Below are 13,314 nucleotides of genomic sequence, written 5' to 3' on the forward strand. Positions count from 1 at the left end.
GCTGGCAGTGCACACTCCAAAGTTTTATGGGTATTAGCACAGCCAAGTCATTGCCTGCATCACAAAGATTTTAATGTGTCACAGAGACAGTCAAACTCTGCCGGAGCTGCTTTCAGCTTCCAATGGGAGACATTGTTATTTTGTTTGTGCCAGCTTTGAAGGCTCTGACACCAGTGTTTTTGAAGTCTGATATTGGAACACGCTCCACACATTAAGCTCAGGAAGCAGCAAAGCAACGTGTGTGACTGCAACAATTACAACTGTTGCTGCCAGATGGGGCGCACGATGTTCAGGCTCAAAGGTTAACGGCTCCATCTGTTGGTGAACAGCAGAAGTGCTGCTCGTGTGTGTCTGTGTGTGTGTGAATGTTCATCCAATCCTCATGTTTAAAAGACACTTTTATAACTTTTTTGCAATACAGGAAATGCACAACGATGAAGAAGAATGCCTTCGGGGTGTGAAAGATCATCTACATTTATTTGAAGTTAGAGTGACAAATTTGAGGTTTTTGTAACTTAAACATGGAGCTCCACAGATTTTAAACTCTGACTTTGACAAAAGATCCAACTCATCCTTTATGACTTAATTTGTTTACCTAGTTTTTGGCCATTGTCCGTAGGCCAGAATACCAAAGTACACTGTGCCATTTCCCTTTAGAGCACAGAATATGATGCACTGGTGCCAGATATTGGTATTTTTATTAAAAATGTAGGTGCTTTAAACCCTGACTACTTTGACCTGCCACAGACTCACTGTGACAGACCTACCATGAAGAAGAAACTAACAGGATAAATTGGGCACAGTGGGGGAAGCAAATCAGAGAGGTCATAAATTGATTTGACACATTATTAAATTTGAATAATACACACACTGACACCTCACCTGCTTTTTGATTTTTAGAAGTATTCTTCATCATCTTCTTCGGTTTGGGCTACTTAATTAAATACTTGTTTACACCCTATATTGTGACTCTTTTGTTTTACTGTGTGTGTCTTTTTGTTCTCTTTTCAGTTCCTTGGAAACACAGAGGTTGAAGCTCCGAAAGGCACAGAAGTTGTAAAGGATGCAGTCAGAAAGCTCAAGGTAAAGCTAGTCTCCAGATAGCTGTAGCCTACAGGACAGGAGAGCATTCTTGAGTGACCAGATTGGACAAGGGGCTCAGAGCAGGGAGGTGGGAGTGAGTGGCAAGTGCTCCCCTCCCTCATCTGCCAGCACCAAGGTGCCCTTGGAGTTTTTCTGCTCCTAAGCTGTGTAGAACTGCTGGATAAGCATGTTAGTTCGTTCAGCCCCCCTTTCTCAGCGTAAATGTAAAGTTTAGTTACAGGAAATACTCATCAGGAATAAAAGCTGCTGTTTCAGGTTCTAGCCTGAAATTAATCATTAAATCACCATAGCTGTAATAATAAAAGACTCCCTGCCCTGCATTAAAGGGCGAGGCATGCACAGTTGTATATCGGATCCAGGCTGTATGATACTGGCCCATAACGGCCCAGTACAGACCATGCAGGGCGCGTGGCGTTAGGAATGAAAACGTCCATCATAGACAGCAGTTGATTGCTTTATCTTGGATGTTTTTTCATAATGGACTTGGTCTGAAAGCATTATGGTTTTGTGACGTCTGTGATGTTGACCAGTATCAGCACAGCACGCTCTACCAGCTGTGTGCAGCTGTAAACATGACAAAGCACAAGAGGAATGATATTGGTACTTTGACATGCAGACAGCCACTTCGATGCACACCACTTCAGTCGTCACTGTTGATTTATCATTTTTTCCCTTCCATGGCCGATGAGGAAAGAACCTGTAGTATGTCATAGGTATTAGTCAGAAAAAGTGAGATTTCATGACTGTGTGAAAACCTAATCCGACAGAGTGACTGTCATCACAGAGAAGCAGATCATGCAGTCTGAGGCTGGCATTAGAATTCTTCTGAACACAGAGAAGCTTTTAAGAGGCTGACTTTCCCCTCAGGGGTTTTGGAGGCCAGACAGAGTAATTAACATGAATTTGTAAGGTGGTCAGAAGTGCAGTGTTAACTGTCTACTGCTTGAAAGCCTACCAGGAGTAACCCCTGAAGATATTTTCTGAACTGTGCAGATACTGTCATATTTTAGGCCTGCGTATCAAACAAAACGATCGGGTGTGGACCAGAAATTAGTGAGGGTGGTCTCTGCCGATGAAGTTACCCTTGGAAAAAACAGGAAACTGCTAATGGTCATCAAACCACATCTTCACTGATAAATCCTGAGGTGGGAAAACTCATCATTAGGGGTACAAATGTCTTTATTGGGGAACGAATTAAATGAGTTGAAGATCTGGTACCACTGTATCTTATTGGCATTGGTGCTATGCAGGTGATTCCAAATCAAAACCAAAACAATGAGCTGAAAGACACTAAAATAGATGCATAAGCGTGAAGGAACTGAGGGAATAGATGAGCTTTTGTTGGTTTTCTTTTAAGAACTTCCTCATTAAGCATTCATGTTAACTCTGTACCTGAGACACATAAATTAGCCTTGCTTTAGAAAACAAAACAAACATTTATGGAGGGCTTACTTTAAGCTGAAGTGTTTAACTTTTGTAAAATTTTTAAGTTCTATTATATTTGACTCTGTCACAGCCCATATTTGTTTTCTTTAATTAAGGTAGAAGTGGTCAAAGTAGTAGAGGTAGTATAAGTTGCTAAACAACAGTTTAAGAAAGTGCTTGATGAGTCACTTTGACAAACAGCCTCATTTGTAATTTAGGGCTTCCTTTGTGTTTAGTACACAGTTTCATTAAACCTGCACACTAAATTGCACTTAACCTGGGTTACTTTTCAGACACATACTCCTCAACCTTACAGACATCTAATCAAACCTTTAAGCATGGGAACAGCCTGAAACCCGGGCAGCCCTCTTTGTCATGGCTTCTTGGTAATGCGGCTGCGCTCGCAGCATGCTGGCCTCCCCCTCCTGTCTTCTCCTGCCAAGAGCTGAATCTCTGAGGCCACTCAGAGGGGGAGACTTGTTTTTCCAAACCCGTACCTCTATTGTTACATTACATTTGATCTGCTTTTGACCAAGGCTCCATGGTTACTCTCCCAGATACGCTGGCAGTCGGGACGACTTTAGCTGTGCTTCCTGAGATCATGTGCAGAGAAAAAAAATGTTGCAACTTCAGAGACAGCCTCAAAGGCACATCTCCATGGTTTAGGTCAAATAATGTACTCTTCGATCACTTAGTATATATAAATGACCTTTATGGTTTTGCCCAAGCAAGAAGCATCTCCATGAAACACACATTTATTGTCCTCTTACTCTTTCAATGTCTGGTCATGTTTGTGTCTGCAGGCTTTGAAATGTAAATGTATTAAATTATATAAACATCAATTTACTGCTTTAGTGTTGGAGGCTATATAAAAGAACTCTTAATGAAGGCAAATGGTAAAGCTTCTGATTACTTTCTTTTATCCATTTTTATAGCAGGGACAGATACAGTGAACTTGTATCTCTAATTTCATGACTGTGTAACTGCTGAAGGCAGTGAAAGTAAAGTGAGGATGCTTTTGAAAAGAATGCTGACTTTTTCAAAGTGCTTTAGGTCTCAGTTGCTTCCGTCTCTTGGTGTAATCTCAGACTGATTTTGTGAAGATGATGTGATCCAATTTGTGGGGTCGCATCTTCTTTTAGCACCTGTCTTTATGATTTTGTCTGCTAACTGATCCATGCCAACACTTAAACCAGCTGCCTGAGATTGTTTAGGTCTGCCTTGTGCCCCCAAAAGAGCTCTGACCCAGCGAAGGACAGATGCTGAATTGGATAGAGATCTGGGGAATTGAGGCCAAGTAAACACCTTGAACTCTTTGTTCAGTTCCCTCAATCTATGCCTGAAAAATTTTAGCACTGTGGCAGGTGCATTATTCTGCTAAAAGAGGCCACTTCTGTCAGGGAATACCACATCCATCAGGGATCAGTGTGACTGGTGTTTAGGTGGCTGGTGCATGGCAAAATACCATGCATATGAATGCCTGGACCCAAGAGTTCTCAGCATCACACCGAGTAGCCCTCTTTCCCTCTGGTAAATGAATCATAAATGCACAAAATGTAAAAGGTGAAACAACCTTCACTGACTAGTTCCTTATGTTATTGGTCCATGCTCTCACTCTAAAGCTCATGTATGTTCTCTGCATTGTGCACAGAAGTCAGCTTTGACACACACTATACAGCTGCACAGCTTCATATGCATAAAAAGGTTGGGTGTAATTTTGGGTCTAAAAAGTGAAAGTCATGCAGAAGTAAACTAAACTGTGCATTTCAATAAGGAGAGATTACTTGGAAGAATCGAACATGATTTATTGAGATGGAGAAATTAATATATTTGGCGATTAGACTTGATAACCCATCGTGGCAGAACTGAATCCCAGTGGTGAAAGGATTTAGGACAGCGTCTAGACTAGAGTCTAGACCAGAGTCTAGATGCTGCTGGTGGTAGTGAAGATGAAGACTGAGGCTTCAATAGAGCTTTGGCCAGGTGTCTGAGGTATGGGAGGGAAATAGGATGTACAAAGGAGTCTGAAAGGAAGAATGACAGAGAGCACAGATTTAAACCATGCAAAGCAGAGGCTGATTGGCTCAAAGAAGGCAGGCGAGAAGATGATCGGAAAGCAGTAGACACGTAAACAGAAAAGCAGCTAAACACGCAGGAAAGCAGGCAGATGAGTGATTGCAGATCTTCCTTACTGAACTCACACATAAGCTTCATTTGTTCTGTGGTGAGCATTCAGCCTTGCTTCCATAGGAATTCAAAGGATAAGTAGCAGCCAGGTGATGCTAATCAAATACAATCTGTTCAAAGTATTTTGGCAGTTTTGGCAGAAGTGTAGACCAATATTCCTCCACAATGATCTGAGAGATGGATACATTCATACAGAGAATGATTAGTTCAAGCTATCGTTGCCAAAGGTAGTTCTGTAAGCTACTGAATCATGGGGGTGTGTTTAGTTTTTCACAGGTCCACATAACTGTAAACAGCTTTCAGCTTCTGAGACCTCAGCCAAAACTTTCCTGATAAGATGGCTTTAAGTCCTAATTACAAAGTGTTGTTCATTTTATAAAATATGTTCCCTGTTAGAATCAAAGAAGTGAAATAAAGTACGCATTTGCTTTCTTATCATTGAAAAGCTTGAGCGTGTTATGTCTTCTTGTTTCTTAGTCAGATCCTCACCTTCCTCCTCACATCTGGTTTCAATGTTTCCATTCAGCTCAAAGCTTCACATTTGGACTAACCAGCGGCTGATGTCAATATCCATCTTTTATATACAGTTGATGTAGTCTGTAAGATGGGATGCACATTGTGCCTCAATGCCTTTCTATCAGAAATTTGCGGTTGATAAGATAAGATAAGATATACCTTTATTAGTCCCACAAGGGGAAATTTCATGTTAAGGCTGCCGACCTATTGCACGCAATGGCGGCGCCATCTTACCCTCCGACCATACATACATTACACAGAAACATCACATGGGGAAGACAGGTCAGAGAGGTATAACAATGGAAAATGCACCTAGGAGGAAAGATAAGGAGAAAAAAAATAACTCCCCCCAGACTGAGCTCCAACAGGGAGATCAGTTTGAGAACAGAAAAAAAAACACCTCTGCACATAGCACATGAAAAAACTCTTAATACACCAAAGAAACACATGACAAGCAACAGGGGTGGGTAAAGGGTGAGAGACAGCCAGTGTAGACAGTACATCCGGGCCTGCAGCCTATGCGCTGGTCTCCTTGATCCACCGTCAGCATCGGAAGGGAATGAGCGTCGAAGGCGTTTGGAGGGGGAGGGGGGATGAGTGTACATCTGCATGTGTATATATATGTCTGTGTGTGTGTGTGTGTGTGTGTGTGTGTGTGTGTGTGTGTGTGTGTGTGTGTGTGTGTGTGTGTGTGTGTGTGTGTGTGTGTGTGTGTGTGTGTGTGTGTGTGTGTGTGTGTGTGTCCAGAGTTCAGCTGAGACAGTGTCCTTCGCCCTGCCAGGCTAAGTAAACAGTCTTCCAGCCAACCCAGCTGGCCTTGCATAGAATGGGAAGAACAGTCTAAACACAGTCGTTATCAGGGTGATGTTGTTCAGCTCCAGCCTTGAGACTGGCGCCGAAAGGGTCTCCGCATGAAGTGATGGTGGTTTTTACTTTAGTGCAAACAACTCCTGTGAATTTCAAAGTTGTTCTAACAGTCCAACACTGGTCTCTCAATCTCCCGTTGGAGAGCCGCGAGCTTCTCCATGATGTTATCAACTTACGCTCCATGATGTTGTCATTCTTGTGCTCAAAGAGCCGATTCTGAGAACTCACGACCGCAGTGAGCTTCTCCAAGATGTGATCCAATTTGCGCTCAGAGGTGTTATTCTGAGCGAGCCCCTCCAGATGTAATCCAGTTTGCACTCAGAGATCTTATTCTGAGTATTCACGGCAGCCGTAAGCTTCTCCAAGATCTTATCCATGCTGCACTCAATGAGCCCATTTTGAGAAACTCACACCTCGTCCCATCGTTTCAATCCCAGCGGGCAGCCTTGTGGGGGTTTGAACAGCCGGTTCCGCTTTCTTAATTCTTCGATAAGTCAGGGCCAAGCCAGCTCCGATCAGCAAGAACCCTGTTATCATGGTTCCGAATAGGTAGATATCTTCAGCACTCAGGCTCACCCAAGCCCAGACTTCTCGTTGAGAAAAGGGTGTCAATTGCATTTAGGGACCAGTTGATCAAGATGTTAGACCACACAGGTCAGCCTTTATTCTCCGCATGCATCAGTGAGCCTAAGGCGCCATAACCCACACATAACCCTCACAACTGGCTTCTGGTAAAGTCGCTGTGTTTCTGTTAGCCATTTTTCTGCATCCAACACATCAGCTTTAAGACATGACAGTTAACTTTCTGTCTAATATATCCCACACCTTGACAGGTGCCATTGTAACAAGGCCATCACTGTCATTCACCTGTCAGTGGTTTTAATGCTGTCGCTGTTTGTAGATTTTGGATTGGTCAGATTCTCCTGACAAACAAGTGTCAGAATCTTATGCTCTGTACCCGATTTTGAGATTTAAAAAGGAGTTGTCATATTATCAGCTTCTTTGCATGTCTTCTCAACTGACAGCATACGCTCCCGTTTAATTTCATTGCTTGTTGGCCTCAACTCGCTGCCAAGTTCACTTTGTATTTATAACACTTGGCAACAAAACGAAGAAAGACTTAAACAGTTTTTTGGCAGAGAACAAAGATGGACCCACTAAATGGTTCACACTTTTAATTTCTTCTGTAAAACATGAAACTTTAATGATTGCATTTCCCTCGATCAACTCTAATTAGCATATAAAGATAATATGCTGCACAGAGGTTTGTGTCTACACTGATGAGAACAGCATTCAGTTTTATTGCTGTTTTTTCTTTTTAAAGCAGCAATAAGCGTAATCTTCACATGAACAGTGCCTCACATGACAATATGTACTGTAAAGGGAATTGTACTTGAAGTATAACATCTCAGCTCTACTAAATGTTACATGTCTGAACTCATTGGTTTGGTTTTACTCTTTGATTCAGACTCTTAGCAAACGTGGCTAAGAGTCTGAATCCTTACAAGTGCATCTGTCATGTCACGAGCATAAGACACCTCGCTAATGTCAATAGCTTTTGCTTTAATATTTAGCAGCTAAAGTGAAATGTGGTCTCAGATATACTTAGAGAACAAAACAGAACAAGTGTTTACGTTTGTACTTTGAGCAGAAATATGTCAAACAGTGCCAACACATTCATCGTATCTAAATTTTTGAGCTGGTTGCTAATAAATTAGCAGCTTTAAATGCAGAAATCCAGGATATGGTAAAAATTTCTTACCATGCTTTTACTGGAGCTCTAGTTGTGTGTCATGTGGCATACTTTCTTATATGCTAATTGCACTTTTATCATACTAAATTTTCCTCTTGCAGTTTCAGAGGCACATCAAAAAGTCGGAGGGACAGAAGACCCCTAAAGTGGAACTTCAGATCTCCATTTATGGTGTGAAGATACTAGATCCCAAGACAAAAGTGAGTCCAGAGAGGATATAGGCAACTATATATGACACCTGTGGTTATACAGAAAATAAACACTGTGAAGTCATCTCTCATATGCAGAGTAAATAATAAATGATTTATTTTTCCCCCCAGGATGTGCAGCATAACTGTCAGTTACACAGAATATCCTTCTGCGCAGATGACAAAACCGATAAAAGGATATTTACTTTTATCTGCAAAGACTCAGAGTCCAACAAACACCTCTGCTACGTCTTTGACAGTGAAAAATGTGTAAGTCTCTGCCGATTCAACAAGCTTGCTTGTTTTCTTGGATACAAATGTGAAATACATGAGTCAGATTGCTGAAAAATAAGGTATTTTGACATCTTACAGTTAACCTTTCACAATCAGCTGAAGTGAAAACTACAGCTGTAGTCACATTTAGTCAGTGTTTGAGCCAGTCTTTGTTTCCTTTGTGCCTCAGGCAGAAGAGATAACTTTAACTATCGGCCAAGCCTTTGACTTGGCCTACAAGAAGTTCTTGGAGTCTGGAGGCAAAGACGTGGAAACCAGGAAACAGATTGGAAGCCTGCAGAAACGAGTACGTCTCACATCCAGCTCGCTGAGCTCGTTCGCTCACACACACACACACTCTTACAGCGTGTACCACCGTGCAGACACATTGATGTTTTTATTAATTAATGCGGAGCTTGTTTCTATTGATTGTTTTAAATCATCCAGTGTGGACAATTAAGCTGTGCTGATAAAAGGAAAAAAAACTGTTAATGAATATTAATGACGCAGACTTCTGTTGTAACAGAGCCAGTCTGTAATCAAATTATTGTATACCCAGCTGAAAACGCTGAGCCGTCCCATGGGAAGTGTTTAAAATTGGATTTGTTCAGATATTCATATAAATTTGATCAAATTGGAGACGTGATGTTTTAGCTAAACACCAGCCTCACGTGTATTTTAACCTCAGTTGGAGGACGGTGGTTAAGCAAACGTATATTAAACAGTACGGCCAACTCAGCAGTTTATTAACATGTACGCAGACATGCAGACACAGAGCCACGTTAAAAGTTTAGTGATTATTGAGTTCAAATTGTTCAGCATGAGTAAACATCTGCCGATAAAGACCTTGTGATAGAAGCAAAGGTCCAGAAAAAGCTATTGAGCGGCGCTTGGCAAGGATCTGCGGTTTATTTTGATTTAATCCGAAAATCACTTCTGCTGCCCCCTGCTGGTAATACTCAGCAGAGCAGCATGTGTGCTCTAATATATGGTAAAACAATAGTTGCACTATTTTCTCCCGTTTCAGTAACATTTGTTAAACACTATGTAACCCTATAGGAAATGACTAAACTAGTCTGTTTGTTGGCTATTTTAAAGGTGTTTTAAATTTAACTTTCATTTTTGCATATTTTGTCATAATTTAAGTTATGATGTCATGGCAGATTTCTGTGTATTTTGTTAATATGCACTGAAGTTAGCTTGCTAATTAGCCATTGCTATCCTATACCTTTGTGGCTTAATATAAGCTGTATGGAGTTAGTTACTCATCAACTTGTCTGATGAGTTCACAGACGTCATAGCAATGGACAGTCATTATCCAGTGTAGTCAGTTTATACCTTCCCCAAACCCACTGTTTGCATGAAAGTGTGACTACAGAATCTGCGTATTTTTAATGCTACTGACTGTTTACTCTGCCTGCACTCCAAGGAGCTGTGCCGCTTTACACCCAACGAGCTTCCAGGTGTTATATGAATTAAATCTTCTTAAGTAGGCTATGAACAGTAGGTGTCACAGTGTCATAGTTTGAGATTATAATAATCAATACAAATGTTCCAGCAAAGTCTTCAATTCAATTCAATTCAATTTTATTTATATAGCACCAAATCACAACAGAAGTCGCCTCAAGGTGCTTTATATTGTACAGTAGATCGCACAATAATACATACAGAGAAAAACCCAACAATCATATGACCCCCTATGAGCAAGCACTTTGGTGACAGTGGGAAGGAAAAACTCCCTTTTAACAGGAAGAAACCTCCGGCAGAACCAGGCTCAGGGAGGGGCGGGGCCATCTGCTGCGACCGGTTGGGGTGAGAGAAGGAAAACAGGATAAAGATATGCTGTGGAAGAGAGACAGAGATTAATAACAGATATGATTTGATGCAGAGAGGTCTATTAACACATAGTGAATGAGAAAGGTGACTGGAAAGGAAAAACTCAATGCATCATGGGAATCCCCGGCAGCCTACGTCTATTGCAGCATAACTAAGGGAGGATTCAGGGTCACCTGGTCCAGCCCTAACTATATGCTTTAGCAAAAAGGAAAGTTTTAAGCCTAATCTTGAAAGTAGAGATAGTGTCTGTCTCCCGAATCCAAACTGGAAGCTGGTTCCACAGAAGAGGGGCCTGAAAACTGAAGGCTCTGCCTCCCATTCTACTTTTAAATACTCTAGGACAGCGGTCCCCAACCTTTTTTGCGCCACGGACCAGTTTATGCCCGACAATATTTTTACGGACCGGCAAAAAGGTGTCACGGATAAATACAACAAAATAAAACTAGTGCCGGCACCGAAAAAAAGAAGATTTATTCATAACACACTTGAAAAGACCCAGGAAAATCAAGTTAACGATAAAAACGATAACAAAATAACGCTGAAAACCGCTAAAACCCCTGAAAACCATACATTTCACACCTGAGCCTCAACTCTCGCGGCCCGGTACCAAACGACTCACGGACCGGTATCGGTCCGAGGCCCGGGGGTTGGGGACCGCTGCTCTAGGGACAGCAAGTAGGCCTGCAGAGCGAGAGCGAAGTGCTCTAATAGGGTGATATGGTACTACAAGGTCATTAAGATAAGATGGGGCCTGATTATTTAAGACCTTGTATGTGAGGAACAGGATTTTGAATTCAATTCTGGATTTAACAGGAAGCCAATGAAGGGAAGCCAATACAGGAGAAATCTGCTCTCTCTTTCTAGTCCCTGTCAGTACCCTTGCTGCAGCATTTTGGATTAGCTGAAGACTTTTCAGCGAGTTTTTAGGACATCCTGATAATAAAGAATTACAGTAGTCCAGCCTGGAAGTAATAAATGCATGAACTAGTTTTTCAGCATCACTCTGAGACAGGATATTTCTAATTTTAGAGATGTTGCGCAAATGGAAGAAAGCAGTCTTACATATTTGTTTAATATGTGCATTGAAGGACATGTCCTGGTCAAAAATGACTCCAAGGTTCCTCACAGCATTACTGGAGGCCAAGGTAATGCCATCCAGAGTAAGAATCTGCTTAGATACCATATTTCTAAGATTTTCAGGGCCGAGTAGAATAACCTCAGTTTTATCTGAATTAAGAAGCAGAAAGTTAGCGGCCATCCAGGTCTTTATGTCTTTAAGACATTCCTGCAGTTTAACTAATTGGTGTGTGTTACCTGGCTTCATGGATAGATAGAGCTGCGTGTCATCTGCATAGCAGTGAAAATTTATGCTATGTCTTCTAATGATGCTGCCTAAGGGAAGCATGTACAATGTAAACAGAATTGGTCCTAGCACTGAACCCTGTGGAACTCCATAATTGACCTTAGTGGGTGAAGAGGACTCTCCATTTACATGCACAAACTGGAGTCTATTAGATAGATATGATACAAACCACTGCAGTGCAGTACCTGTAATACCTACAGCATGTTCTAATCGCTCTAATAGGATATTATGGTCGACAGTATCGAACGCTGCACTGAGGTCTAGCAGGACAAGCACAGAGATGAGTCCACTGTCAGAGGCCATAAGAAGATCATTTGTAACCTTCACTAAAGCTGTTTCTGTGCTGTGCTGAGCTCTGAAACCTGACTGAAACTCTTCAAATACGCCATTCCTCTGCAGATGATCTGTTAGCTGTTTGACAACTACTCTTTCAAGGATTTTTGATATGAAAGGAAGGTTGGAGATTGGCCTATAATTAGCTAAGACAGCTGGGTCTAGAGATGGTTTTTTAAGTAAAGGTTTAACTACAGCCACCTTGAAGGCCTGTGGTACATAGCCGATTATTAGAGATAGGTTGATCATACTTAAGATCGAAGAATTAATTAATGGCAGGACTTCTTTGAGCAGTTTTGTAGGAATGGGGTCTAAAAGACACGTTGATGGTTTGGAGGAATTAATTATTGAAGTTAACTCAGAAAGATCAATTGGAGAAAAAGAGTCTAACTTAACATCGATGGTACTAAAAGTAGCTGTGGATAATATTACATCTGTGGGATGATTATTGGTAATTTTTTCTGTAATGATAAAAATTTTATTTGTGAAGAAGTTCATGAAGTCATTACTAGTTAACGTTAAAGGGATTGTTGGCTCAGTAGAGCTCTGACTTTTTGTCAGCCTGGCTACAGTGCTGAAGAGAAACCTGGGGTTGTTCTTATTTTCTTCAATCAGTGACGAATAGTAAGATGTTCTGGCTTTGCGGAGGGCTTTCTTATAAAGCAGCAAACTATTTCTCCAGGCTAAATGATGATCCTCTAAATTTGTGACACGCCATTTCCTCTCCAGCTTACGAGTTATCTGCTTTAGGCTACGTGTTTGAGAATTATACCACGGAGTCAGGTACTTCGGATTTGAGGCTTTATTTTTCACAGGAGCTACAGTATCCAGAGTCGTACGTAGTGAGAAGGTAAAATTATTAACAAGATAATCGACCTCTGCTGGAGTAGTGTTCAGATAGCTGCTCTGCTCTATGTTGGTACAGGGCATTGAAGATGATAACAGTGGGTGGATTATATTCTTAAACTTAGTTACAGCGCTTTCAGAAAGACATGTACTGTGATAAAGTCTACTCTCCACTGCTGTGTAATCAATTATTGTAAATGTAAATGTTATCAGGAAATGATCAGACAGCAGAGGGTTTTCAGGAAACACTGTTAAATGTTCAGTTTCTATGCCATATGTTAAAACAAGATCTAGAGAGAAGCCAATTGAGTCTAATAACAGATTAAATGTGATGTTGAGGCTGTCATTTTTAGCATCTACATGAATGTTAAAATCACCCACAATAATTATTTTATCTGAGCTGAGCACTAAATCAGATAAAAAGTCTGAGAAATCAGAGAGAAACTCTGTGTAAGGCCCAGGTGGACGATAGATGATAACAAGTAAGACTGGTTTCTGAGTTTTACAGCTGGGGTGGACGAGGCTAAGCATCAGGCTTTCAAATGAATTAAAAGTCAGTCTTGGTCTTTCGTTAATTAATAGGCTGGTGTGAAAAATTGCTGCCACACCGCCCCCTCGGCCTG

The 13,314-nt window shown here is 41.3% G+C and overlaps 1 protein-coding gene across 5 annotated transcripts in view; it reads left to right on the forward strand.

The window, feature by feature from the left end:
- The window catches only part of gulp1a (GULP PTB domain containing engulfment adaptor 1a), a 101,219-nt gene that overhangs the window by 83,276 nt on the left and 4,629 nt on the right, over positions 1-13,314 (forward strand). For all 5 annotated transcript variants that reach the window (XM_039600420.1, XM_039600418.1, XM_031757407.2 and 2 more), the window contains 4 exons: positions 1,012-1,083; positions 7,954-8,052; positions 8,173-8,310; positions 8,504-8,620. In XM_039600420.1, coding sequence (XP_039456354.1) covers positions 1,012-1,083; positions 7,954-8,052; positions 8,173-8,310; positions 8,504-8,620 — 426 coding nt within the window. The remainder of the gene's footprint in view (positions 1-1,011; positions 1,084-7,953; positions 8,053-8,172; positions 8,311-8,503; positions 8,621-13,314) is intronic.

Source organism: Oreochromis aureus, linkage group 16, assembly GCF_013358895.1.
Source record: "Oreochromis aureus strain Israel breed Guangdong linkage group 16, ZZ_aureus, whole genome shotgun sequence".
Classification (NCBI taxonomy): domain Eukaryota; kingdom Metazoa; phylum Chordata; class Actinopteri; order Cichliformes; family Cichlidae; genus Oreochromis; species Oreochromis aureus.